Below are 27,928 nucleotides of genomic sequence, written 5' to 3'. Positions count from 1 at the left end.
TTGCTTGGGTCACCCATTCCTATGGTGGACACCTCACCTTTCCCCAGTCATGCGGTTCCCACAAGGGAGGACAGTCAAAGCGGTTGCAGGCTTGGACTGGACTGGGCTTTGGGCTCTGACAGTCTTCATCCCTCAAAACCTGAGTGCGGTTGCTGCTCCGGGAGGGTTGGTGAGTGCACGCCACTGTCCGGGTCATCAGACCAACCCCACAGGTTGCAGAACAGGAACTCCACTCTCCAGTGTCCCACCTGCCAAACAGGGGATTTATCATAAAACCGTCGTACATCAAAATGGTTCAACTTTTACCCCTTGCCGCCACAAGGAGTCCATTATCCAATCATTAAAAAGAGTGCAGTCAAGGGGAGTTCACTCCAAGTGCTTGATGTTTTCAAATCGAGCCCACGAGAGGCCTTTCTGGCAGCCTCATGTACGCGCAAATTCATGAAAGTGAAATTCGTGAAAGTGAATACAAGTGGAAATGTAAAGAGTGATTCACAGGCCGAATCCTGGCTACCAAACACTTGATCTCCCTCTAAATTTACTGATATGTGAGAAATCCCCATGGTGTCCACGTTTCCCGCTGACCTCCTCGAACTGTTATTAATTCTGTTGTCCGACACAATTTTGAACAGGGCGATCACTGTAGCATCAAAGTTTGCTGAGCAATTTATTGCAATCTTGACGGTTATGTGGCGCCTCGTACGCATCTCCAAGTGCTGACCAAACGCTCGCCTGATGGACGAGGTGATGTTTCCAAACTCATATTTACCCAAGGGTGCAGCGACTGGGGAGAATCGGGAATGAGGCTCGTTCCTGCACTGACAGCGCAGGTACAAGCCAAATCTTATGGCTGTTTCCCTTTAGATGGAACAGGATCCAAAGAGTGTAGCTCAATATGGGAGGGTGAGGGGGCCTCAGGGAGCGAGCAAAGGGCCAAAGGAAACAAATCCAACGCAGAGTTTGTTGTGCCTGAAAACAAGATTCAACCCCTGGAAAAACAGGAGAAAGAGCTGGCGGCAAGCCTCCGCTCCTTCTGACAGCAGCACGAGCGGCGCAGCACCAGCGACGCACAAGGTGTTAACTTGAAAGGTATGACTCGTGAACATCCCGCCCGTTCATCTGTGGTTCAGCTCTAATGTTAAACGTGTCAGTGAGCTGTTTTAAAATTCAGTGTTTTTTGTTTTTTTAAGTTGGAGAGAGTGCTGCCTGTGGGAAAAAAAAGACGGTTTGAATTTCGCGTTTCAAACATTGTACATCAACTGCCAAGTTTTTTTTATTTTATTTTTTTTTATCTTGACTCAAAGTTTTTGGAAAATCTTTTATAGGGTTAACAATTCCTAACAGCAAGACATTTGAGTAGATTCAACTTTAAATTCAAGAAGGATATTTAAAATCCCTAGAGGGTAATTACAGTAATTTCAGGGGTCCCTTCACACAGAAGACTATCGTTTATCATTCGGCCAAGATTTTGATTCAATCTCATAGGGCCCTGTTTTTATCCTTTTTACTCCGCACAGATGATGAGCACAACTCAACACAAGATTGCTGTTAGCGAGCCTAATGGGGTAAATGAGTATATAAATTAGGATGTTAGGAAGGATTTGTGTAATACGTGGAGGAAGAAGCCACGTGTTTCGAGTGACGGCCTTCTGGCACAACTTTTATCAAGGTTTTCTAATTATGTATATTTTTGTTTGACTTTCCTGCTTGCTCAACTTACCAGAAGTGGGTTTTGTTTTTGGCACATCTGCCCTTTGTAATGTCACAAAAACACTCACAGATACCTCTCCCAGGTTAGCAACAACAATAGTGGTAATCCCTAGAGGGACTGCCCTCTTCCAGGTGTGGCAAAGGACCAACAAAGCATCATTTTTACCAGGGAGCTGCAACCCAGTGTTTTTGCAGGAGGCTGTAAACAGATCACTAAATGTGCTGATTACTGGAGTTTACTGGATGATTCGTGGTGTGGTGTTCCTCTGCTCGATACCATGGTCCAAAACACATATGTAATACGGGGCTTTGAAATAATGTAATTTGCTTAAACTTCACATCTTCATCTTGAAAGGAAAGTTTGTTGATAAAAGCTGGATTGTTGTAGGAAGTGGAAGGTTTGAGGTGGAGCTGCAGTGGATTCTTTATTTTCGGTCACACTCCAGAGAAAAAAACCATCATTCCACCATCATCATAGGATGACCATTGTGCAAAATTCCAGCACAGATCCACTATCTGCCCCACCGGATTAATTTCCCACTCACAGTGGTTCAACAATCCGTCTCTGTCACTGAGCCTCAGTATCTCTTGGACTCATTTGAACTGAATGATGATTTAATGGGCCCCAGAGGTTGGAGAGGAAGGGATTACATGCTGGATTAAAAGTATTTTGACCTATTTGTACACAACCACTAATTAGCAGACAGTGACGGATTCAACAAGTGTGAAGCATGGCTGTTTTTTTTCTTCTTCTTCTTTCCTAGCCTGACAGCTAAACACTTCCAGGTGTGAGGACGTGGGGATGCATCGGGCCCCAGGAAAAGGCACATGCATGACGCAGCGCCATAAATTCCGTGTTTCAGGAGGTTCAAATCTTGGCATTTCTAATAATGCACACGGCCAGATTTCAGTCCTGTCTTTAATTACCGTTTCCTGCAGCCAAATTCTTGTTCCCAAAACACACTTCCTCCAAACCTTTTTATGGTACCGAGACAATTTAAAGCGCAAACTGCTTTAGACAAAGAACAAATTAAAACGATCTTGGTTTGGAAGATTTTTAAGCGTACCTTGGTGGGCACGGCTGGGTTCTGCAGTCCTGAAGAATCTGTGGAGGTCGACGGGAGCTCACACACAGGCTCTGGTCTGCTGCCTCCCGGGTCTGCTTGTTCAGGCAGATCACCACCGCCTCCTGCACGCCTGGAATTAGACCACATCGACAACACACACATGTGGGACTTTACAAGGAGCTGTGAGCTTTTCGCTCAGGGTCTTTTCACTGGATGTCTCAGGATGACTCATTCAAGGCCAACGAGCAGTAAGTGAGTTGGTGGTTTTTGGGTGCAGGCAGAGTTGGAAGAGTTGAAAATGTACAAATCACAAAACCCCCAAGGCAGATATAAGGGTCCCGCAGCGGTTGTGTGTGAAAGTTCACATGAAACATCAAAACAGTGAAAGCGCTTGCTGGAGCGCCGGCTTCGGCTGGGAGCAACGCTGAGGGTGCGACGTCAAGTCACATTAACAGCGACGAGACATAAATGTGCCGGCTCGCCAGCCGACGCTGGGGACAGTAACAGTGGAGGCGGCGCCTCAAACACGCCGTGATGGTTCACAGGACCATCACTTGGGGCGTGTGCATGACACCCGATCGCTGGCCTGTAATCATCCCCAATTGGAAGGGAGCACGCACACGCACAAATATACAAAGATGAGGACGACAGCCAAAGTCAGACGGGCAGATTGTAAGTTAAATACATGGGCACACGGGAACACGGCTTAGCTCACAGTTTCGAGGAGATTAAAGCGGGAGCCTGACGAAAGCTGGCAGGATGTTTGGGAAAGCGTCTCTGGCGGAGCGCCGCTGAGGTGGTGACATCAGAGTGGACAGGGCGAACCTCGGGAGCTTCCCCTCCCATAATCGAAGGCACGGAGTGAGCTAGCCGCTGACATAAGGTCACCGGTTAGCACTGTGATGGTCCGTATGAACACCAGGGCTCAGTGGAGGGGCCAACAGTGCGTTTGGGCTCCATCCAAAAGACTGGAACACTGACGATGTGAAGATGAACTCTCACAGGGTTGACCCCCCCCCCCCCTCAGAAAACTTGGCTTTACCATGATCAGATGGCAAAGACCAGGGAGCAGTTATTAGCTATTAGCACGCCGCTGATAACACTTCTCTGTCATGCAGCTAATTGCCATGAATACAAACAGACGCTTCTTCCTTCTACTTTCCAGAAATGAGACTAAATGAAACCAGATGCCACCGTGACCACGTTAAGCAGATGAAGTCCTTCCAAAGCAGGACCGTCGAGCTCCTTGTGTAGCTTTAAACTGCTGAATGGAAAATAATGCAAAAAAAATGACTAATACTGTGTGGAAGGTTGTGCAACCATCTTTGTTCATCTTTTTAAAAAGATTTCACAATACAACTTTTCAAAGACGGGAACAACAAATTCCGGCAACGCTGGCGCCCCCTACCTCCACCACAACTCTCTGAACACTCCGTGAAGCCGTCGTACTCCCAGTCGTGGAGCTCCTCTCGGTCATACGTCTCCTCCTCGTCCTCCTCCTGGCTGCCATCCTGTCCGTCACCGTGACGACCGGAGCAGGGCTTTCGGTAGCAGGGCCGGCTGGCTGCGGGTTTGACCCCGTCGCACTCATCGTCGGGCAGGTCGGCCACCGTCTGGGAGAAGGAGAGCAACACCTGGCACTTGACGCTCCGGCGCTGGGTCCCGGCACCGCACGTCCTGCTGCAGGTCTGCCAGGGACCCGTGATGAAGCTGAGGAAGGAAGAGGCCAACACGATAAACACCAGCAAATCAACAAAAATGTCTCCATTCTGAATAACAAATGCAAATAAACATTTTTTTTTACATTTGCTATTCATTAAGAGCCAGATAGAAACGTGCAAACTGTTAGTTCATCCACCTTTTATTCATGTATTGATTACAAGCAGTCTTTCTGTGCTTAATTGAACAGCTGTTTCACGTTAGGGAAATCCACTCACGGAGAAACAGCTGTCACGACAGCATCTGTCGTCATTAAATAATGGATCAGGGATGAAGAAACGTCCCGATCACGACTGCCTGAAGGCTGGGCGAAGGATCAGATCCACAGACGGAGCCGACGGATGTGGGAGAGGCAATAAAACAGGAAAGTGTTGGGCAGAAATATGTCTGAAATCCTCTTGATCTCGACATTTAATTGACACATTGACTTTTTGGGGAAATGGAAGTTTTACAAGTTGGCGAACGTGAAAGTCTTTGATCTTTGGAGGAAATCTCACCGTCATGTGGTGTTTATGAAAGCATCCATCAACATTCAGATCTTAGAATTTAAGAGGCCAGAAAAGATGGATTAAACTGTGCTCATGCGATTATGTGATTCCCCATTTAAATCAGCATTTTAAAGACAGCAAGGACAGGAGCCATCCCCACGAGATGATATTTTACTAAGAAACTCACTTTTGCTCAAACTCCTGGTCACAAGGTGAGAGGGTTTAGAGGCAGTTTCATCCGAACCCGCTGTCTTTCTTCTGCTTTCCGCAAGGGTGCTATTCCATGTATCTCTCCCAGCACCTGACCGTGACTACAGCGGCTGGAGGCGGCCCAAAATGTTTACAACATTCGGCAGCTGTCCTGTCGAGGACTGAGCTCACCACTGTTGCTTTTGGCAGAAGGACGGCGTCTAAATATGTAGCACATCTAAAGCATGAGAAATGCAGCAGGAATATCGAGGCTCCTCTGAAGAGGCCGGGGTCATCTTAGCAACAAAGAGGCTGCCGACTGTTTGGAGTTTGTTAGCTTGTGAAAACAATGATTGTTAGCACAATCAGCAGAGGGCGTAGCTGGCCTTCTACTAGCAGGGAGGAATCGAAATCAGCTCTTGACAAAGCTCTGCAGCCTGATCAGGGTTGTTATGATGAGATCAGGGGTGAAAGAACAGGATTGAGGTCAAGAGGAAGAAGAATGAAACCAAACATAAGAATACTTTCAAACTTTGATTATTTAATTTCATCGAAATTTGGCTAAGATTAAGGGTGTAGTTGAAACAAAGACGTTCTTACAAGGGGATATCGAACTAATGCCTCCAGTGGTGAGGAAGGCTACTGCAAGACACGTTTGGAAAGTTGGCCAAACCAGTGACGCAAGTGAAGCAATGTTGTGACTGAAATCCGCGCCAGTCGGACTGAGAAAGTCTCTGCCAAATTCAAGACAATGGTAGATCCAGGTGAAGTAGATATCCAGATAAAGTACTTATCATAGCAATGATATTGCTGTGTATCATTATCATCAATGTAGCACACTAACTTGGACCAAAATGCAGAATTCTCCCGTCTTTCTTGCGAGTTAAATGGGTCCCACCACAACAGTGGCACCTGCTCCATCATTGAGGAACTGGTAATTACATGAAACTAACTAAAAAAGAGGATCTCGACGCACAGTTCAACAGCGTCCCGACACTTAAGGATGTCAATTATACTGTACATCCATCAATGGGAGAAGTTGCGGACCCGGCCATGCTTGACGCATGGTTTGATTTTTCTCAGGCAGGGCTTAAGTCAGGCTCAGGGCCTGGTGGTGGAGGTGCAGTAAGTCTCACAATGGAATTTCCTCCTCTTTCCTCTCCCATCCATGATGCAGCCCCATATGGTAGGCAGATATTGATGTTGGCTGGTGCATGACTACACGGACACTTATGTGCTCGGAGGAAAGACTTTTTTTTTCCAAAGCGATATGAGTTGGTGTTCTTTCTATGTTTCTTTCAATCAGCCAGAGGAGCAGATGTTTGGAGTAGGCTTCTGCACGGTCGCTGATACGAGTCCTGCAAGGCGCCAAACACTGTCCATCTTCGAAGGACATTCTGTGTTAGTCCAGTTCAAATGTTGTGCAGGAACATCTGGATCATGTAAGGAATCTGATGCAGCACTGGTGGTCGGCAGCTGAACAAAGTCCTGCTTTCACCTCACATTTTACCTTAACCGACCTGGCAGCCGCTAATTCTGAGCTTCCATCGAGTCTTCACGAAGCATAAACACAAAGTATCCAAAGTATCTTTGGTGACAGTGTTGGCGCCTGTGCTGTACTGCCACCACGTCAGACTGGCCACCCATGATGCATACTTCACAGAAGACGTCAAAGAAAACACAGGGTCAAGAGCTGCAAAGCACTATGACGACAAGCTGCTGTAAACGGAGGCTGACTGCAACAATTTGACAGCCACAGATTCTCTCAGGTTGAGTTTCTCCATCAGCTAAGTGTCTGAATAACAGGCAATTGGCCATCTTATTCAGCCAAATTCCCATAGACATGGAAAAAACAGTATTTTTTGCCTTTTGCTCCTGGTTTCAACCAAACTGTTGGTTCTTTTTGCAAGAAGTTACAGACAAAAATGTCCGCAAATGCATTAATATAGAAAGCATACATGTTCAGTAGCGTCAGTAGTACCGTATGTGTTACTCACGTTGGCTCCTCTGTGACAACGGTCTCCTCGTCCAGTTCAATGGCCTGCTTGTGCCACACAGGCTTGGCCTCCACTGGCAGCGTGTCTGCAGGAAGTTTCCCAGAAGGGACATGTTGATGGGTGTTTCCTCTGGCTGCTTCAGTTAAGAATTTGACCCAAGGTGGAAACATCACAATTAAAAAAAGCCCCACCTATGGGTTTGTAGCAGGGCACGGTCACCAGACACTCCTCCTTGATGTGGGGTTTGGTGGTGGGGTTGCAGCCACCGGCGTGAAGCCCTCTGTGGTCGATGCACAGCACCACCCTGTAGCGGAGACCCTGGCCACAGGTCACCGTGCACTGGTGGAAACACAACACTTCACTCCGTCACTTTCAATGTTGTTCAACATTAGCTTCAGGTTTTAGCAGAAAGCTCCTCACGGAAGGGATAAAGGGATAACACTGGCTGCAATGAGCGGTCAACAGCAAAATCACAGGGAAGTTCATCTAACACAGCAAGCAGCAGATCCACATGTTCTGCTCGAGTTTGGCCTTAAATTAAGGTCTTGTGTGTTTTTTATGGTGCGTTTGATGATGAAGAGTGTTGCCAGGTTGCGTTTGCTTTTGGAAGGTTGAATTAAGAAAAACATGAAAAGCACAGTGTAAATATCCCAATTAATTCTGTCAAAGCACCTTTCTCCTTCTCTCTCACTGAGCCATTGGGAAGAGAAATGTTTATCTGCTGTGGAAATCCAGATTTCATGTGTGTCACACTGGTGTACGTCGAACATGGGCTGGGCTCAGAACTGTCACTGTTTCCAACTCTTGTAGCTAAAATAAAATGTGTTTTTCTTCTAAACACTTTTTGACGAGAACAAAGCATTCATGTTTGGACCAAGAATTTTGAACAAGCCAAAGTTTTTCAAGTGAAAATTTGTTTTGCACTTTGAGAAGAACAATCATAAATCCTTTTTCTGGGGATTCAAAATAGGTATGTTGTGTTGTTCCCCAGCTGAAAGTTTCCATGCAGACATTTTAAAAATCAAGAAACGGGCACCTACGGGCGACCACTCCTGCGCCAGCCACACGGGACAGTCGAAGGCGTTGCAGGGCTGCAGGATGGGCGTCTTTGGTGAGTACAGACACTTCCACTCATCCGTGGGAGTGATGACTCCCTGCATGTCCTCCTCCACACAGGACACGGAGCGACTCTGGATGCCGCCGCCACAGGAGGTGGAGCAGGCTGTCCACGGGCTGCTCTCCCAACTGAGATTAAAAAGAGAAAAAGGCTAGCTGAGAGAGTTGACATGGCAGAGGTGGCCGAACATTTGATCTGTGACATACCGGGGCAGCGGGTGGTACAGGTCGTACGGCATGATTTGCTTGTAGCCGTCGCTAGAGGGCAGAGGAGTGAAAAGACTTAGGGCGCGACTCGATGGGCAAAGACTTGGTGAAGTTTGGCAGTGCGGTTCTATCACCTGGCCAGGCAGGGCTCCATGTTGCACTCCTGAAGTTTGGGTTTGGGCTTGACGTTCTCAGGGTAATAGTGGCAGTACTGGTCCACCACCACCCGGTTGCTGCGGAGGTCGTAGCACTCGGCCGAGGTGAGCTGGTAGCCTGCACAACATTGAATTATCTCAACATGACAGGGCAGATTCTCACCAGCAGGATTTATTTGATTTGATTGATTTTATTTTATTTATTTATTTATTTAATTCGAACATGAAGGAAAATGAGAAAATAAAAGGGATACAAAACCAAAACATACGAAAGAAAAGTTAAAAAGGGGAAACCCATCAAGATGAAACTTCATGGTTACTGAATAAACCTGCTGCATCAAAGCAGCAGACCAATCAAATTTTCTCCCCACCAGTGCATCCAGTTTGCAGCGGTAGAGGCCAGCAACCGACTAGAGTGAGGCAGTGAAGTGAACCGGCGTAACCGGCTGCGTTTGAATAAAGTGTCTGAGGCGTTCTAACTCAAGCTAAAGAAGGGAAGTTGTGGAGAAAAACTATTGGTGTCATTCCTTCTCTTTTCTTAACCAGGAAATGTTGGCCAATTCTGACAAATCTAACAGCGGTCATTGTTTACAAGCAAGCAGTTGCCTTCTGTTTTTGTATGGACAAAACCATTGATTGTAATAAGGCTGGACGGACATCACGCATTGATTTCTTGTATACACATTTTTTCACAGCTTCTTGAGCTTTCGGTTTGTATTGAAACAAACTAAATGGACATTAGGGCCCGTTTAATGATTTTTAAGTGATTTCGACCAACAGAAAATTGAACCAGTTTGTAAAGGTATGTATTTTAGTCCTTTAAGGTATAGACAGCCAGTGATTTTGAGTCTTTTTGCAACCATTTATGGTTGGTCCCTGCTGGCCAGACATTTGAATACAGATTCTGGCACTTCCACATTGGCATCCCTTTTGAAACCGGAAGCTTTGTCCATCTTTATATAGCCAATGGAATAAACCATGGCTGAAACTCTGCCTCTTTACCCACAGAGCCCACTGATTGGTTTGGTCATAATCCAATTCGCTAGAAGCTGAGCTTTTCAAGATGGATCACGGAGAATTCAGATTTATAATCTCAGCCATCCAGCTGCGTTGGAAGGTTAGAATTTTTTCCATTAATATTAGTGAGAGAAAAAGTCAAGCGTAGCTGTGACCCACCTCCTCCACAGGTGACGGAGCAGGGGAAGAAGTCGGTCTCTCTCCAGCGGTGGACGATGGGCTGGTAAAAGATGTACTGGACCACGCTATCTGCGCCGCTGGAAAACTGTAACTATGGAAACCAGGGCTGGCTCAACACATCTGTTGTTGTTTCAGTCTGAAGTGAGTCGAGCGCCGCCACTTGGATTTTGCTTCAATAGCCTTTGAGACGGATGACTACATCCAGTTTCAGAAAACTGCCATTGGCTTCCATACAGAGTTGTCACTTTATTAAACCTTTGCAGGCATCTGGTCAGCAAAGCATAAACACTTAAAGCAGCGCAAGTGTTGTCATTGGCTAACAGGAGTAAAACACTTCCTCCCCCAACAGCATCTGTCATCATGTCTCACAGTGAAACACTCTGGTAGTTTACAGTTGGGGTTGGTAATCAGAAATAACAATTTGGCACATTAACTTTATTCAGATAAGATAAAACTGAATGGTTTTAGTGGGACAATGCCAAATCACTGCATTTTATTGGAGGGTTTCTCAAGTTTTTTTTTTTTAGGAAATATTTTCTTGCTGGTGCTACTCTCCCAGAGTTTGTTGACTGAAGGCCAGATGATGTGTGAATACGTAATAAATCAAACTGCACACTGTTATAATTTTTGACAACCTCCATTCATCAAAATCCCCTGCAAAGTCCGAGACATTCACGCGCTTGGAAAAAGTGGGGATGGTGCAGCTTTAACGACGTGTTGAGCTCTTACTTTGACTGTGAAGTCCGCTCCCAGGGGGCCGGCGATTCTCAAGATCTCCTTATCTGAGAGCTTCTGGAAGTCCAGAGTGGTGTTCTCCAGCTGGTGCTGACCTGACAAGTCCAGCAACAGCTCACCTCTGACCCCCTGGAGAGTTTTACTCTCCACGTCTGCAGAGGGAAAAGCAGGCAGCTGCAGCATCACAGGCAAAATCATCAATTAAATCAGAAATCTAAAAGGAGATGTAGGAGATAAATTAAATCAGTGAGTCCAGACAAAATGACATTGTAAAATCACAGTTGACAAATGAAACAAATCTCAGATTGTTGCAGTTTTTGTTGTTGTTGTTTTTACATGTTTCACCTTCATTTTGTATTATTGGCGATTAAAATGGTTATGTGTTTGACATCTTCCTCTATTTTGGACACCAGAACAACAGGGAAACTGAAACAAGCAGCTGCTTTGTCCACAAACAGATGGTTGTCATTTGCTGCCATCGGCCAAAAACAGGCAAGGGGAAGTATTTCATATTGACAAAAAATGCATTCAGAAAATAAATAAATTAAATAAAAATAAATATATATATATATGTGTATGTATAAATATACATCGTGGGAGTTGGGTGCCATTGCTTTTCTACTTGGGCTACATTTGCAGGAAGCCTGCCGTTTCTTAAGGGCCAGAAATAAAACAACTTTGTCAGGTTTTCTTTCTGCTCTGACCAAAACGTTTGAGTGGCAGAGCTCGAAATGAGATGTGTTCTTTGGAACTGAATCACTTGGCAGAATTTGCTATCGAGCAGGTTGAACAAGAATGACATGCCTGATGACCATGTCTTGCTAGAACTCTAGTGTTTAACAACCATATAAAATATCTCTCATGTCTATTTTTTTAAACAGGGATGGGTGGTGGGGGCATACCCTGGACCTACCAGGACTTACACAAGTGATCTGGACCTTTCAGGACGAGACGAACGTGACGACTGCGGTAGGGAACGACGACCACAGTGTCTTCAGCTGGAGGAAGATAAAGTAGAGTGGAGTCGGTAAACTACGAACCTGCTCAGCTGTCAACCACCAGCCTCTCACATGACTTACTGAAATCCAAATGTAAAGAAAAACTAATACGGAAACAAACAGCAGCCCGATGTGTGGAAAGAATGAAGGGAAGCAGTGATGATTATCACCTTGTGAAAAAATTTTTTTTTTCCAATTAGAGTTTTCAGTTGGCTTGTCTGCTAACGTCTTATAGACTGGGGTAGACTGGCTCATAAGCAGTACCGCAACCAGCCACCGGGGTGTTCTGTGGGCTTTTTCCCCACAAGAAAAACAACACAGGATTATTTACTTTTTCCTGAATTGTGCTGGGATTTGTAGTGTCCTCGCACCAGTCTGCAGGATGAGCCGTCGCCGCTGCAGACGCCGCAGTTGTCCTCCTTGGCTGCGCTGCCAAGCTCATGATCGCAGCCGACAATCTACAATCACACACATGCAAATCTCAAAAACATAACCTTACTTCTTCACTTCATCTCTGACATAAGAGACAGACAAACAGCAGTGCAACCTTTGATTGCCATCGTGTCCTGTGAACAACCACACTTGATTGACTGAGGGTTTCTTTTTTTGAGTTTTCGGTCAGTAAGAAAAACCCAAACCACAGCGCACACGAGGGACCGAACTTCACTCAACCGAGAAAATGCATCGTTAACGACTTCCTGGACTGTCAGTCAGATGCTGGATCTTTAACACAATTCTTATTGTGTATTCATGTGTCCAACAGATGGTGGTGACGTTAATGTCGTACACAGCCACACAGTCTCTTGTTTGTTGATGCAGGAGAACAACATCACCAAACAGCTGAAAATATTCTTTGTGTGGCTGTTTTGGTTCTGCACTTGCAAATCTGAGGTCAGGATCTTGCATATTAGGTGACTAAAAATATGTTTGCTTGTTCAAATAGCAAAGACTGCCTGGCTAACTTCTTTCAAGGAGATTGAAGATATATTTTTTTCTAAATTGCCACTGATCCAAAACCCATCTTGGGTGTCCGTGATAAAAACCTCAAAACGCAACCAATTTCCAAACAGTAAAATTCTTGTACAATCTAAAGAAATAAATGTGAGCTCTGGGACTCTGACTCCAACCTGGCAGGCTCCGCTGATACACATGTCCAAGGACTCAGTGTAGCAGCGTGTCCCATCTAGCACTTTGGGAGCTAGCTCCACCACCAGGTCCGACTCCTTGGCTTTGCACTTGAGAGCGCAGGGATTCTCCGGGTCATTGTACACTGGTAGCCACTCGTGGTATTGACCCTGGAATCGTACGTCTGCATGAGCCGAGCACTGCTGGGCACGGAAGTCGCCTGCATCTGAGGGACAGTCCTGAGGATAAGAAAAAGCAAATCAAGGTTTCCCAAAAAAATCTTAGTTGAGGGTTTGTTTTTTTCAGGTTTACTGCTGAATGTCAAAGCAGGTATAGGTGCACCGAATGGAAGGACACACACAGTTTGCCTGAAATACCATATACTGTTTCTTCTCAATCAACCTTGGTCATATTTTCACAGTTCCACCACGATAAGTCTCTAAATCACAACCTGCCTTTATCAGTCCGTTTCAATAGCGACCACTTGAAAAGCTCTCCTGACATCTGTTACATAGAGATGAGTTGGCTGAACTTACCGCATTACTGCATGTGCGATATTTGATATTCTGCCCTTCACAAGTCCTGGAGAAGACAGAAGAGGGAACATGTGGGTGAACTTCAGGGTTGAATGACAAAACAAACCACAGCGAACACCAATCATCGTCGCCACAGGCTGCCGGGCTTTCAACCTACATCATTTCTTCTACTGCTGAGCGCAGAAGTCGGAATCCTGCCACAACGATGTGGCAGCCCGCAAAAATTTAGTCACTTTTTGTGTGTGCAAAGTCTGATTCACATCATACTGTGCACATGTGTTCAATTTGATATTGAGAAATAGACCAGAACGGTCTTGTCTAGCCTATTTTACCACTTGGTGTTTCAAACAAACTACTCTGCTTGGTAGTGAAGCCAATGAGACAACTATGGTCCAACTGTGCTTGTTGAATGGACTGGAGATTGAATTGAAAGATTTTGTTTCTGTTTCAATTTGAGTGTAATTCTTTTATACTTTGATCCTGATTAATGGCAAATCATCGACGGGGACAATGGTTGGCCAGTCATCAAAAGAGCCAAACCTAAGCAAAGACAATCCACTTTGAACTGTGAGCCGAAAAGAGATTCCTGTGCCGTCAGCCATCAGCTAATCTGGAATCAGGATTGGAGGCTACATGGCAAAGTTTCATCACGGGATGAATGGGGGTTTCAGCAATTCTATAATATTATTCCAACGAGGGGGGAGACTGGATGTTAAGTGTGTGGTATGGCGAGAACGGGAAGAAATCCAGGCGCTTCCAACGCTGCCAAGCCAAACAGTTGGGTGTGAGGCCTCAACACACACAAGGGACCTTCAATGGGTTCAGAAACAGGTAGCCATCTAGATCTAGATCAGTGGGACAAGTGAAAATAGTGACTTTTGAGGGAATAGCATGAAGGTAAGGACATCATGGCAGCATCTCAGATCATGGTCAAATTTAGCAGTAGCATCACAATTTCTGAGGGACTGAACCAAACCCGCAAAACCAACCCGTACTGTGATCAGTTACCAAGGACGGGGAGCAAACAAGCAGGAGCCACTACAGATATACAGGTACTAAGTAAAAGTAGTTTTATTTTGGCAATTTAACATAAAAGATGAAACCAACAAATTTTATTGAGCCATTACACGTAAATTGACATCTCAAGCAGTTCCTTGTTCTAACTTTGCTGATTGAGATTTTCAGCTTATTAAAACCACAAACCCACAATCTCAGAAAATTATCATAAAAGTTGAGGGTTTTTTTAAGCTGCAAGACCTGATCAGCAAAATCCAAAGAAATAAAAACTTGAAATATATTGATTTGCATATTATTCCTTTATATAATATGTCAAATTCACCTTTTAGGTTGAATTGCAGAAATACAACAACTTTTTCAGGATATTCTAATTTTCTGGGTAGTAGCTGTACGTACTCTCGGGCAAGAAGGAGGCCATTTAGGTGTACGCTAACAGCTCACCATAGTATTTAGTATGTCAAACACGTTCAACAGGCACATTGAAAACAATTTCATCCCCTAGAATCTAAATAAGCACTAAGAAGAAAAAGTAGGTGTTTTTTAAGACGGTGCAGACCTCACATTGGGTGGTCCCTGGTGCTGTGAAGTGGAGCCCATCATGGCAAAAGCCAATAAGTGATTGCGTTGGGGGAAAATTCTCTAAGACTGCCACAGTACTTAACCATAGACTTTAAACATAATTGTTGCGTGTCATTACTGGAATACTACAAATGTGCACTTCTTTAAAGTTAGTACTGACAGATTTTATGCAACTCTGTCCCCTAATAAAGAGCTAGAAACAGAATTCCTACTATTTTTGGCTTAATGCTACAGTGTTTATCTCACTTAGCAACTTTAAACTGTTCTTGAATTCCAAAGCAAACAGTGACTGGCATGAAATGACAAGCGTTTGCCAACCTCTGAACCTCAAAATGTCACTGTGCCTCTTTTTCCACCGCCAAGACACCCAATCCATATATCCACACCAGCTCCACGCTTACAAATAACAGAGACTGAGATCAAGTAAAGTGCATTATGCTGGCAGAGTGCGACTAACAAGGGCCAGGCGATCTGTGTTTAGTCTGCGCCATGCGTTTCGTTTGCCATTTTGGGAGGTTGTCTATCTTTTTTGTGTGCGCTATAAGGTCATGGAGTTGGAGTGGCACAGGTTCGGAGGGTGTTGTGGGCCAGTTTCCAGCTACACACACACACGCACACACACACACACACACGCAAGAGACACACAAGAGGCCTTGTGCAGGTTTTTTTAATGACACTGTTTGATGTGCCACTCAGTTCCAGGCTACTGCTTCCCTTCATTCCCACACAGCAGCAGCAGCAGCAGCAGATGAGTGAGGTGGAATGAGGTGGGATGGAGCAGCTCTCCTACGTTAGTGCCACTGCCAAGTGACACATCAGTTTGTAAACACTGTGGCTCAGACTCACCCCAAACACCTCACTGCACGTCAAATGCTTTTACGGCCAGCAGCATTTTGAGGTCTGACCGAGCAAAATGAGTCCTGGCACCTGGGAGGTGAAGTGGCTGCTGTTGGTATCACAAAATGCCACCTCAGTGTTTACACACCAGTAGTGGGTTTAGGCCATTGAGGTTTCCACAGTCCACATTTATTTAACGTGGCTTACCAGCGCAAGTGTGGACAAACATACAAGGGCATGTTCAAGACGTGGCAATCTACAACCCCGTGTGTTTTGTTAGTGTTTCTTTGGATGACCGGACGATTCATTTATGATCTTTCTGGTTGCTTCTGCCACTGTTGGGACTCAGTGTGAAGCCCACAAGCGGTGAACCAGCAGCCACTTTGGCAGCCCCGCTCACCTTCGATGAGAGGGCCATACATTTTGGGAAAGTGTAAAAATGGAAGAATGCAGTGAAGTCACTCTGCAGCTATTTTCCAGTCTATAAATGTGACATTTCTATGGAAAACATACCCTCTCACTCTCTCTACCTCCTGTTTTTACATTGTATTTCCCCAATCCATTGGTAATTTACCACTTTAGCCAGTACACTAGAGCACAAAGCCTTCGGCGTTAGCATCAAGTGAGCATTTCTAGCGTGAGGCTGAAAGGAATGAGAGGCTTAAAGTTCAAGTTCGTAAAAGGATATTATCTGGGATGATGAGCAGTGGGAGTCTTTCAGTACTGGACCACCGAGCGGAGTTATTGAAAGTGACACGTAATGAGATTGTCTCCAGACCGTCACTGCAAATCAGTTCATCTGTGGTCACAGATGAACTGAAGATTAGGGCTCATGTGAGCATCCAGACAGTTTGAAGGGGTCGACTGGTGAGTGATCCCAGCAGACCCCTCAGGGCTTTTTTTTGACAGTCACGTAGCAGAGCCCCCTGGCCCACAGGCCATGGGAACGGAGTAATTGGTGAGATTTACTCACACTATTAGGGACGCTGTCTGGATTTATTTGGCAGAACAACTGTGAGCAACAGGAGAACGACCTCCCCTCCCCTCACACTTCCCTCATTTGAACCTGAAAGCCATGATGTGCCACTTCAATGGAAACCAGTCAAATCCCAGGCAAAGTTTGAAGTCTTTAATATGGGGGGAGGGCTTCCTTCAGATGGTGTCTGTACTTGCATGCACAACATGTCAATGCTGTGAGTTGTTTTTCTAAAAAGCCAATAAAGCTCTCACTTGAAACTATATATCGGAACAACTGTATATCTTCTCCCGAGTTGTTGTGCTCTTCTGACATCACACTGTGTTTCATAACGTTAGCTTTTTCCTCAGAAATGTCAATTCTTCGAGGGCAAGTTTTCCTCAAGGCTCAGAGGTTAAGTTGCCCCTATTGTAAGAGTTTTGTCCTTTGTCTAATTTGACAAATGTTTCAAGTTTTTGTTCAGATAAAATATCTGTGTGATTCAGTTACCTCACTCACAGCATTACCCCAAATTGAACAATATAAATATAAAATGCCATGAGAAGCTTTGATTTGACAGCGCTTGTAAATGGCTAGCTAATGTTTGCTTGAGCTAGAAAATAACGTCAAACTAGGTTTTGCCACAGCTAACAGATATCTACTTAAACTGACAAATGTTTGCTGTGTTAAATAATTTTTCTTTTGATGTAGTGACAAAAAATGAAACATTTAAATTCTTTCTTCAAATTCAAATGTGCAACGAAACCAACATAAATAATATTTGCAACATCAATTATTAGCATTAAATGAAGGTGGATGCAATTTCCCTGCAATTTTTTTTCTATGAATCAACCAACAGCAAAATTTTTGTTGTGTTAAACCTCACTTTCCCAACTTTCATGCAGGTGTCACAATATAAGCGTCAGACTTGAGGGTCTTACTTGGAACTGAGACATCGTCTGAGGGAGTATGAGGCGCCCCCTCCACACGTTCGGGAACATTCGCTCCAGGAGCCCCAGGCGTCCCACAGGGTGTCCCGGTCCTCCTCTGATCGGGCCGTCCGCGAGCTCTGCACAGCACATACAGGATCATATTCAAGCAACAGTCCACGAGCATCATCCCCCTGAAAAGAAACATCTGTGGAACCCTGGGCTCTAAACTCAATTCCAGGAGCTTCCAAAAATGAAAACGAAGTGAGCAAAGTATAAAAGACGCTCTCAATTTTTGTCCCCTTTGGAGGTTTTAATGCATATTCTGCCTTTGCTTTTAATCATGAGCAGCTAGTCCTCTTTTTAGGCTTTGGGCCTCTCTCTGCATGTCTCTGCTAATTGCATCATGCTGTACTTGGCAGCAGACTGACGGATATTTCTGCCCGATCCAAAATCAATATTGTGAGAAGATTAATTTTGCAACTGCGAGAACAGCACGCAGTGAAGATCTCCTCCAGCCCATCGACGACTCTCTTAACTCCTTATTGCCTCCGTTGGATGTTTATTCGCGAAGCTGGCACTGTCTTCTCATGTGGATTACCTGCGGCTCTTTGTGAGTTATGTTTCCGAGCTCTGACTAAATCAAGTTAAAGAGCCACGTTGTCTGGATACCAAACTCAGAGGAAGTCAAACAAAGCCCGTTTTGAGAGATTTGTCATTCGGAATTAGGTTGAGAGCCGCTAGAAAAAACTGAAATACTTTGAAGCTGGCACAAACACTGGGACAAATCACACACCTCCTACGGTAGCAGGAATGTGGTTTTCAAAAACTGGAGGCGCAAACACATTCAATAAAAAAAACTGCCACTCATGCCAAGGCTTCAAGGTCTTGAAGGGACAGAAGTGGGTAATGGGAAAAACTTGTCATTTTTTTTTGCAATAAACTAAGCTCCTGGCCATTTATTTGTCTGGCCGCCGCTGAGCTGAATGCCCTGCTTTTGTGCACCTTGCACAGCCTCCTGCCTCGGCATCTTCACACTTGCTTGCACATCCTGCGGAGTTTCTGACAAATCCTGCAGATTAAGGAGTGAAATGCGAGACCCGACGGGTCCACTTACCGGCGAGCCCGCCGACTAAAAGGAAGAGACTTTATGTGCAACACCTGCTCTTTCAGAGATTTATGCCCGCTGAGCTGACAAATACTTTCACGGGGCATGTCGGACCCACAGAGCCGTGAGATTTCAGGCAAAGGAGGTCATGTTATTCTGACCTCTCTGGCCCCTTCTGGCAACAGCCAGGCATTATGCAGCAGTCCTGCGCTGAGGAGACCGCTTACAGCACCGAGGCCAAGGCGGCAGCTAGCGTAGCACCGAGCGCTAGCGTCCATATTATTAGAACCGCACAGAGGCCGACATAAATGGCTGTCAGTGTTAATGATGCCTGAGCAACGGCAGAGGGGAAGGAAGTAGGAGCCAAACACATCGGCGAGCCAGCCAAACTATTCCTGTGTTTGGATTGACGGTAAATAAACACAGACCACTCTCTGGGCCGCCCGTTAGCGTGCCGCTCGGCGTTCTCCTTTGAAAAGCAGCAATCAAAGAAGAGAGGAGCACAAAGGAAGAGATGAAGGGCCGGAGGAGGTGAAGGAGGCTGTTTGGCCGATGGTGGCGCCATTGTTCTCCCAACGGAGGGGGGAAGGTCGGGGGGGGGGGGGAGAACAAGCCTCCGTAGGGTCGGACCCCACAATGAAACGATCCATCCAGATCCATCACTGGGGTCGAGACAAGATGCGGGGGGAAGGGGTCACGTCAGGAGAAGAGGAGGAAGTGAGCAGACGACAACAGACAAACGATGTCCACGTTGAGTCCTTCTGAGGGACAGATTCCACTGAAGTCACCTGCCAGTGGCGCAGATTAAGGACATTTTCCCCCTGAATATGGAAAACTGCTCCAGAGGGGGAAAAAGAAACCTGACTCCAGTGCAGTTTTTTTTGCAGACTGTATCAACACACACACACACACACACACACATACATGCGCGCACACGCACGTACACACGCTTGCGATAGCCTTTTCAGGTGCTAAGACATTCGATATTTGCACATCTGCTGAATCCCTTGCTGGCCTTCACTGTTCTCAGTGCCGCCAGCAGAGCCGCTCTGCGGTCAAACAGGGAGCTTGAGACTGCAGCAGCACGACAAGTCGACTCCAGTGATTTAGATCAGCAGCACAGGGGAGGGAGGCTCAGTGGCTTCTCACCCGACACTAACCGCCTTGTTTGACATTGCTCTATGAAACAGAAGACATGCTGTTCAAAATTAAAAAAAAAAAAAAAAGAATAAAGCATTTCCTAGGTCATCAATACAGGAGGAATAAAGGATGAAAGTAAAGAGTACAGTACCAGGAGGAGAAGAGCTGTCACCAGGAGTGTGCAAGACATCAGCCCTTGCTCCATGCCTTCTCAAAGTGTGTGCGTGTGTGTGTGTGTGTGTGTGTGTGTGTGTGTGTGTGCGTGTGTGTGTGTGCGTGTGTGGGACGACGTCCTCTCCAGGCTGCTCTGCTGAGTCCAGTCTGCCTGCCGGCTCCTCTCTGACGGGCTGCCGCTCCTCCTCAGGAGTGACTTTCAGAAAGGGGAGGGAAGAAGGAGAAGGGAGTGTGTGTGTGTGTGTGTGTGTGTGTGTGTGTGTGTGTGTGTTGGAGAGGTAATGTGGGGAGCATTTGAAGCTCAGGAGCCAATCAATAAAAGGCCCTGAATGTAAGCTTTCAGCTGTGTGTGTGTGTGTGTGTGTGTGTGTGTGTGTGTATGTGTGTGTGTGTGTGCATATGTCGGACTACAGTCATGAACCAGTTTCTGTCCACTTATTCTGCTGATATCTCAAAGCTCTCTTGGTTTCTCACTTTTCTTCTGTTTGGGACGATTGACGCTCGCACTCATCGATCCTTGCCGTGCATGAGCATGTTTCACAGCTAAAATACGGTTCAAGTGGCGAGTGTGAGCACTCCTTTCCGTGTATAGTACGCTTCCTTAGCCCTGGCATGATTGCAGGAGGTGCGCTTTGGCACGGTAAATTTCATGCGCGAGCACCTACAAGTTTTCAGTAGCGTTGTTGATTATACGCTATCGACAGAAGTTGATGACGTCGAGCCATCTGCGTCCAGTATTGCAAGGTGATGACGTATGTTGCGAAGGCAAGCATGCTCTAGCACGCTAGAGGTAGTGGTGGTGTGAGTGCAGGCCAGCAAGGGAGTAGGGAGGCAGGCCAATCATAATTCAGCATGGTACGTAACAACTGGCCCGAGACTGAGTGAACTCTTGTCGCTCAACACCGTTCATGGTTTCTGCCATTATCTGCAGTGACGTGCAGTCAGGGGAGGCAGGTGATGCCTCACCTGACAAACTTGGAAAGAAAAAAAAAAGTAAAATGAAAAAAATAATGAAATTGTTATATTTATCCAACAATTTACAAATGTAAGGTATTTCTCAATTAACTTTACCAGTTTCAGATTTTATTTAATAATGCTTTTGCTATATGAACTAAATTTAAATGTTTTTTGTCAACAACTGTATGTGAGTTACTAGTTTCTTGTGCTGAGCAATCATAAAACTGCTGCAAAGCGCCACTAAGTGAGGCACGCAGTTCTCCTGCCTCATGGTAGGGGGCGCTCGTGATCCCAGGGATTCTTCTTGCGACTCAGCTGCAGAATACAGTCAATGACAAAGTTGCTCCAGCTAGTCCAAACTGTTCCAGCGACGAACAGCATCGGTGGAGCGGTCATTCTCAGCACTGAAAAGCCTCAAGACATTCAATTGGAACAGGACTGAACAAGGACGACTTCCTTCCCTGGCAGTGATCTCCATTGAGACAAAAAGACCTTTAAGACTGACGGGCGGCAAGGACAACTTCTACAACCAAGTCATTGATGCTTTTGATCAGAAGGAGCGGCGCATGCTTTTTTTGTGTGCTACAGTTTGTATGTGTGAAGAAAGCTGATATGAGATTTTAAACATAACCCATTAACTGCTACCAATCAAATGGTGAATAAGCTACTCTGTTGGGTTCATATGTCTGTAAATCTGATTGTGGTGAAGTCAGTGCCTCACCAGCCATGAACCTCACTGCACGTCAGACCTCACTGATTATCTCTGAGGTCTGAAAAGGTCCGGACAGATTGTCAAAACAAAAAACAACTTATTTGTGATTCCTTGACTTCATTCCAGCACCTGAGAGAATTTCAAGGCATAGATTTCTATTTTTTGTGTCTTTACTTATTTTCATGTTGCGTCAAAAGTAAATTTGTCCATCCATCATTTAACACAGCTTATCCTGCACTTGAGTGTGCTGGTCCCTGTCCTTAGCTAACTTTGGTTGAAGGCAGGGTTACACTCTGGACAAGTCACCCGTTTACCAAAGGGTGACTCAGAGACACAGGTTTGGGAATCTAACCTGTGAACCTTCTTGCTGTGAGTCAACAGTGCTGACCACTGCACCAGTCAACCATAATTAAATCCAGAAAGGTCTAAAACAGTGTCTGGCCAACACATACAGTCTCTGGTTCATCTTCAGGAATTTGTTACTCAACATTTTCCTCCTTAGAATTCACTAGTTCGACACAATCACTTTTTTCAGGCAACTAAATTGGAGAGACTCAATGAAATCAAGATGTCAACAGCAACTGCAGCCAAACTTCTGTCACAATTGTAAAATCAACACATTTTCAACAATGACAGTAAACCCTGGTTGGCTATTTTCCAAAGACATTTGTCAAGTTTTTAGCCGCAACAGCTAGCCACCTAGCTCACTAGCAACCCCCAGCTCTACTCCAGCTCCTTTATGAGCTAAATCTCCACTTCAATGGAGCCTTTCATAACATCTGGCACTTTAAGCCAGTGAACATGAGCACTGTGGGGGTATAGGGGTAGGGGAGCCAGGTGTCCCCTGGAGGGACAATTCCTCTGGTTCTGGAGGTTTAAAAAAAAAAATCCCAGGACTAAGATGGACAGCTCTTGGCACAGAGGGAGTATATGCTGTGCACCGAGCAGCATTAACCACGGTGAGAAAAAGAAGTTTCAAGGAGAACCATCGCCGCTGCCAACCTACCGCTGCCCCTCAGTGTGACTCACAAGGCGACGGGCTATCATTCAGGCGTCACACCCCTGACTTTCCAAAGACAATAAAATCTTTGTGGAATGAAAAAAAAATCAGGACTGTAAGATCAAACCACATAATTGCCATCAATTACGACTGTGAGGGACCTGCTGCCCTCCAGAGCAAACAGGGCAACAGCCTCTAATCACAACATCACCGCGGACGTCTCACACGCTTCATCAGTAAACACTTTCTCTGTACTGTCGAAAAACTTGCCTCACCGTTCCAACTGCTGCTGAGCATGCAGGACTTGGTTTGTTTAGTTTCGGGGGGTAGGGAATTATCAGAAACACTCGCTCAACTGTCCACTTCCAATCTGTGTGTTTTTATTACGGTGGCAGGAGGAGGGAGCGTTCGCCAAAAAATAAAAAATAAGAAATTCACCTTCCGTCTCGCTCCTGGTAATCTGCAACCTTCTGATATTTGCTTTCAGAAGAAACCCATCGTGCATTAGTGGAGATAAAGCTACAGGAAAATAAACAGCGGCATTGACGAGGAGCCTGCAGTTTGAAAACTAAACATCTGAGGAGGAAATGAATGTGTCTGAGTGACACTCGCTGGGAGCCTGCTCTCCGCCGCTCTCTAAACTCTCCTGAAGGTCTAACAACAAGCCACACAGAGAACCATTGGGGACAATAAAACAATACAGGGCATTGCTATTCAATATCGCATTGCAAGAGGGGAGGTGGGCCAGATTTTGGGGCTGATTGTCCTTCGGAATCGCAATCGAGTACCAAAGTCACTGAATTGACTGCCAAGATGTGGGAACTCACCCTTGTTGCTTCACTCCAATCAAATCAGAAGCAGGATGGAGTTCAGCCGCCAATCAAATGGCTCAAACGTACCTTGGAAACCTTAAAAACAAGTCAAACAAATCTACTCACTGGATTGTTGCTAAAATTGGCTACTCAGAAAACAGTCAGTAGGGTAAACATTAAAGTTGGAAGAATGTTTCAATTATTCCACTGGTATTCAGCAATGCTGCTCTATAAAAAGTAAAGTGAAGGCTGAAAGTAAAGCCAAAACTTAAAGGAATTTGGTTTCTTTTGAGTTTTTAGACTTTGCGAAAAAAGAATAACTATTACCCATGAAATTCCAAAATTACTGATAAAATTCCACTGGGAATACAGCTTTTTTTGTGTTTTTTTTCAGGGGGTGGACTGAGTAACCTCTCCAAGTAGCATAGGTTTAACTGATCATTTTCCCTGCGTGGGGCAATAGAAGGATCATATGAAAAAATTGCATGTCATAAGAGGGTCAACCTGACTTAACAGGACCCAAGTTCTCAGACAGAAGGAGACAAATGGGGCTAAAGTTACCAACGGAGTGACATTAAGTTCCACTCAAGGGCCTCGAAAGACCTTTGGCTCCCACAAGGAGGCTGAATCGTTTCAGGCGAGATAAATGGTCACCTCCCACCAGCCCAACAAAACCATGTACACCCATGATTTACACCAGGGCCGTTCTTTAAAAGGTTTTCTGGGACGCACTTTCAAATGTTTGAGTAGGACGCGTTTTATGTCCTGCAGCTGAAAGTCAACTGCACCTCCTCGCCCCCTTCATCTCAACCAGATGATTAAAATCATATTGTAATTCCCAGCCAATCAGCTGTCTCCAAGTTAAACCTGATGGGAAGTGAGCAGGAGCACAGAAGTTCAAAACAGAATGTTACCTTTCGGGCACGTAATTAATTATTTCCTGTTATTCACCCGTTGGGTTTTAAAGTACTCCCGAGTCGTACAAGCTAAAATTTAGAGAATTGTGGCTATGGTGGAATGGACTGCTATGCATATTTAGAAATAAATAATGTGCGAGGCAAATGCCAAGTGGCCTTTGACAAACCACGAGTTTCACAAGTTTCCTGCTGGGCCTGGAGGGGAATTCTATCAGAGGTCCCACCACACCGGTACACGTCTCTAGCAAATCCAAGAACTGCAAGCATGACATTTTAAAGAGGGTTGAAAGGAATAGAGCGAGGATAAATTAGAGGTGGAGAGCCACAGGAGATGTTGGTACAGGAGGAAACAAGGAGCGTGGGACCAATATCCAGAGCATTAAAGCTGCTTAAAGGAGCACGGCATTTCAAAATAGCGACTGCATTGCCATAGCATTGGAAAAATACAGCTTTAAACAGCTCTAAACATCTATATTTTATTGCCACTTTAATGTATACCTTTGCTGTGACTTCAGGAGGTTCTTAACTAGCACCTCATGAAGTTTAAAGAGGGATTACAACACTGGATGGTTGAAGGCCAGCTGAAAAACATGGTTTACAAAACTTTTAATATTTAAAATTGAATTATGCATGCCTGCACGGTGAGACTCAAACCAGGATGTGTTGTCTTTACACAAAGGGAACCCAGTCTGCGAAGTTTTCCCTTGCTGAGGCTCTTCAGAATTGGATTTGATGAATCACAGGGATCTTATGTAATTACACTTGCTCTTTCCAGATTAAATAACTTTATCCAGGGAACAATATTTTATACTTACACATACATATTGTGTCCAATTTAGCCTGAGCGTACATTTCCAGATTAGAAACTATTCTGATTTTGACAGAAACGAATAAACTTGTCACAGATTAGGTAAAGGTTTGGAATGGGAGGTCACAACTCTCCATGGCTGTGACAGCAATCATAGTTGAACACCTTTTAACTCCAGACGGATTTTTAGATTGCCAGATTTTGTCGGGGAAGATCCTAATCTGGCAAATAAAGACAGAAGTTATTGAGCTTCTGTCTTCATTTAAATTACAAATCTGTATTGCGCTCTATAATTCCCACACAGCCTCCACAGGGGACTGACCATTGCAGCAATTTGTGAGGCAAAAATGCTTGGCTACATTAGGCCTGAATAACTATGAACCTCAGATTTGTGTCCGAATCCAAATCAGGAAAGAGGAGATGATGTAAATTAAAATTTCTCAATCAGTAAAAATCAAAGTGTATACTCTGAGGGCGTATTCACGCCAGTGCTGTGTCTCAATTCAGGGTCTGCACCCTTCAAACCGAGTGTCCTCCGTCTGAAGGAAGCGTTCTTCGAGGAGCCAGCCTAGAAGGCCGGACCAAACCCCGCCTCCCCGGTAACCACCTGGGACGGTCTAGCCTTCGCTGTATTTCCTCATTGCGTCACCGTCGTTCCCTCCGGCTAGCCAACCCCGGAAGTGATGTTTTTATAGTATCAAGCTCACCATTGATTCGCCATCTAACGATGCCGTTGGATGATCAAATAAGTAAAATCCTACGTTAAAAACTGGATACTTTATGTGAAACTTAAGTGTCTTTACCAGTACATGCCGCTAATTTCAGCTGACTTCCCAGGATCCCACGATGCTTTGCAGCAGCACGCAAAGCATCATGGGATACACAATTCACATTGCAATTTTCGCAAGAGTCCCAGGATTTGACAACAAACCCACATGTGTGCAAAGATCGTTCAATCATTGGTCGCTTTCACACATCAACCGAACCGCACCATGGTTCGTTTGGAAGCGAACCGAGACCACCTCTCCGGCGAGGTGTCGGACCGGCTGTTTGCTCCGCACCAGAGTTCGCTGGTTTGTATTCACACCAGCCCAAAAGTTCCACACAAGGGACTTTTTTGGTTTAGTCCGAACCAAACAGGGCAGGTATGAATACGCCCTGAAACTCCCGGCGACATCAAAAAGGCCATATCTGCAACAGGTTCTGGCAGAATAATGGCAATTGTAAACAGTTGCACAAAGCCAAAGCCAAAAAATAATTTTCATAATTTAAGAGAAACAACATATTTCACAATTGACTGTCATCTGCGCCACAGAACTTGAGTCTGCCACATCTTTCTTATGTTTATCTGTCACAACTAGCAACCACCTGCCAGGGCAAAGTTACATCTGCTAACTCACGTCTCTGTCACCCAGCTATGGTATGTCTCATTTTATTTTTGGTTGATTGTTTGTGCAACAGGTACTTTCAGATTTTGTGTGTATGCATATAACTGTATAAATACTTGTAAATGTGCATAATGATGTATTCATCTGCTTGAAGCTATATGTGTTAATTTACACCAAAGAGACACAGAGCCAAACCAACTAATTACAAAACCTGTAACAGTTCAAAAGCTGTGAGGCCGGTCTGCGAGCAGCTGACATGAAACAGGCTCTCTTGTTAACCTCTTTTATAATTTCAAAAGCGACAACGGTTCCACCACATTCTTTTTGTCTTTTTTTAAAGCAGAAGCAGTGGAACAAAAAGCGAACATATGGTTTGTCTCAGCTGCTGATGAGAGATGAAGTGAAGCCTCTCCACCTACGGATAGATGTGTCTGATCTTCCTGCACAGCCCCAAACGCCGCTGAAACTTTTAACCTCACACCACCAACATGTGTTTTCTATTGTTGAAAATGTCCCATGTATTGTCTTTGGCTCGCTCGGAGCAAAAGCAGCGCTCAAAGAACCCTCGGAGCTTCTGATATTTCTCACTTGCTGAAATAATGACGCAACAGCCAGAAGGAGAGTATAAGTTAGCGTGCGCCTCGCTCCTTTATCCTGACCCGTTCCCAACCTACAAATGTAAAAGCAATGAAAGAAAAATGGGTGATACTGCGAGCACAACTCAGCCGTTTCCCTTGAAAGGCTGTAATTCACTCGACCTCTCCATGCACGCGAGTAAGGGTCTCTCAGCTAAATACATCTTGCGCAGTTATGCTGTTGTTTCCTTTGAAGGTTGAAACATACTGACTCTCCTTGAACTCTTCTTCTCTTCTTCTTCTGCCGCATTATCCGGGGTCAGGTCGCGGGGGCAGCAGCCTCAGCAGAGACCCCCAGACTTCCCTGGCCCCAGTCACCTCCTCCAGCTCATCCAGTGGGACCCCAAGGCGTTCCCAGACCAGCCGGGAGACATAGTCCCTCCAGCGTGTCCTGGCTCTTCCCCGAGGCATCCTCCCGGTGGGACACGCCCGGAACACCTGCCCAGGGAGGCGTCCAGGAGGCATCTGGAACAGATGCCCGAGCCACCTCAGCTGGCTCCTCTTGATGCGGAGGAGCAGCGGCTCTACTCCGAGTTCCTCCCGGGTGACCGAGCTCCTCACCCTGTCCCTCAGGGTGCGCCCAGCCACCCTGCGGAGGAAACCCATTTCGGCAGCTTGGATTCGCGATCTCGTTCTTTTGGTCACTACCCAAAGCTCGTGACCATAGGTGAGGGTGGGAACGTAGATCGACCGGTAAATCGAGAGCCTCGCCTTTCGGCTT

At 45.5% G+C, this 27,928-nt stretch overlaps 1 protein-coding gene across 2 annotated transcripts in view; it reads right to left on the bottom strand.

Moving 5' to 3' along the window:
• adamtsl3 (ADAMTS-like 3) overlaps positions 1-27,928 on the bottom strand; it is a 72,838-nt gene that overhangs the window by 7,864 nt on the left and 37,046 nt on the right. Inside the window, exons 1-16 of one of the 2 annotated variants that reach the window (XM_076035389.1) lie at positions 19,956-20,130; positions 17,569-17,696; positions 13,240-13,285; positions 12,706-12,942; positions 11,910-12,036; positions 11,504-11,578; positions 10,575-10,732; positions 9,825-9,936; positions 8,628-8,766; positions 8,494-8,544; positions 8,211-8,415; positions 7,362-7,509; positions 7,171-7,255; positions 4,186-4,487; positions 2,778-2,907; positions 38-248 (exon numbers count right to left, since the gene is read on the bottom strand). In XM_076035389.1, coding sequence (XP_075891504.1) covers positions 38-248; positions 2,778-2,907; positions 4,186-4,487; positions 7,171-7,255; positions 7,362-7,509; positions 8,211-8,415; positions 8,494-8,544; positions 8,628-8,766; positions 9,825-9,936; positions 10,575-10,732; positions 11,504-11,578; positions 11,910-12,036; positions 12,706-12,942; positions 13,240-13,285; positions 17,569-17,696; positions 19,956-20,009 — 2,208 coding nt within the window. In that variant the 5' untranslated portion in view covers positions 20,010-20,130. Of the gene's footprint in view, positions 1-37; positions 249-2,777; positions 2,908-4,185; positions 4,488-7,170; positions 7,256-7,361; positions 7,510-8,210; positions 8,416-8,493; positions 8,545-8,627; positions 8,767-9,824; positions 9,937-10,574; positions 10,733-11,503; positions 11,579-11,909; positions 12,037-12,705; positions 12,943-13,239; positions 13,286-17,568; positions 17,697-19,955; positions 20,131-27,928 lie in introns of those variants that run through there. The other variant, XM_076035388.1, reaches the window with a different exon arrangement.

This window comes from Nelusetta ayraudi, unplaced genomic scaffold (assembly GCF_046127955.1).
Source record: "Nelusetta ayraudi isolate G7.1 ecotype Tasmania unplaced genomic scaffold, CSIRO-AGI_Nayr_v1 ptg000042l, whole genome shotgun sequence".
NCBI lineage: Eukaryota > Metazoa > Chordata > Actinopteri > Tetraodontiformes > Monacanthidae > Nelusetta > Nelusetta ayraudi.
The sequence above is the reverse complement of the archived record's forward strand: the minus strand, read 5'-3'. Positions and strand labels throughout refer to the sequence as shown.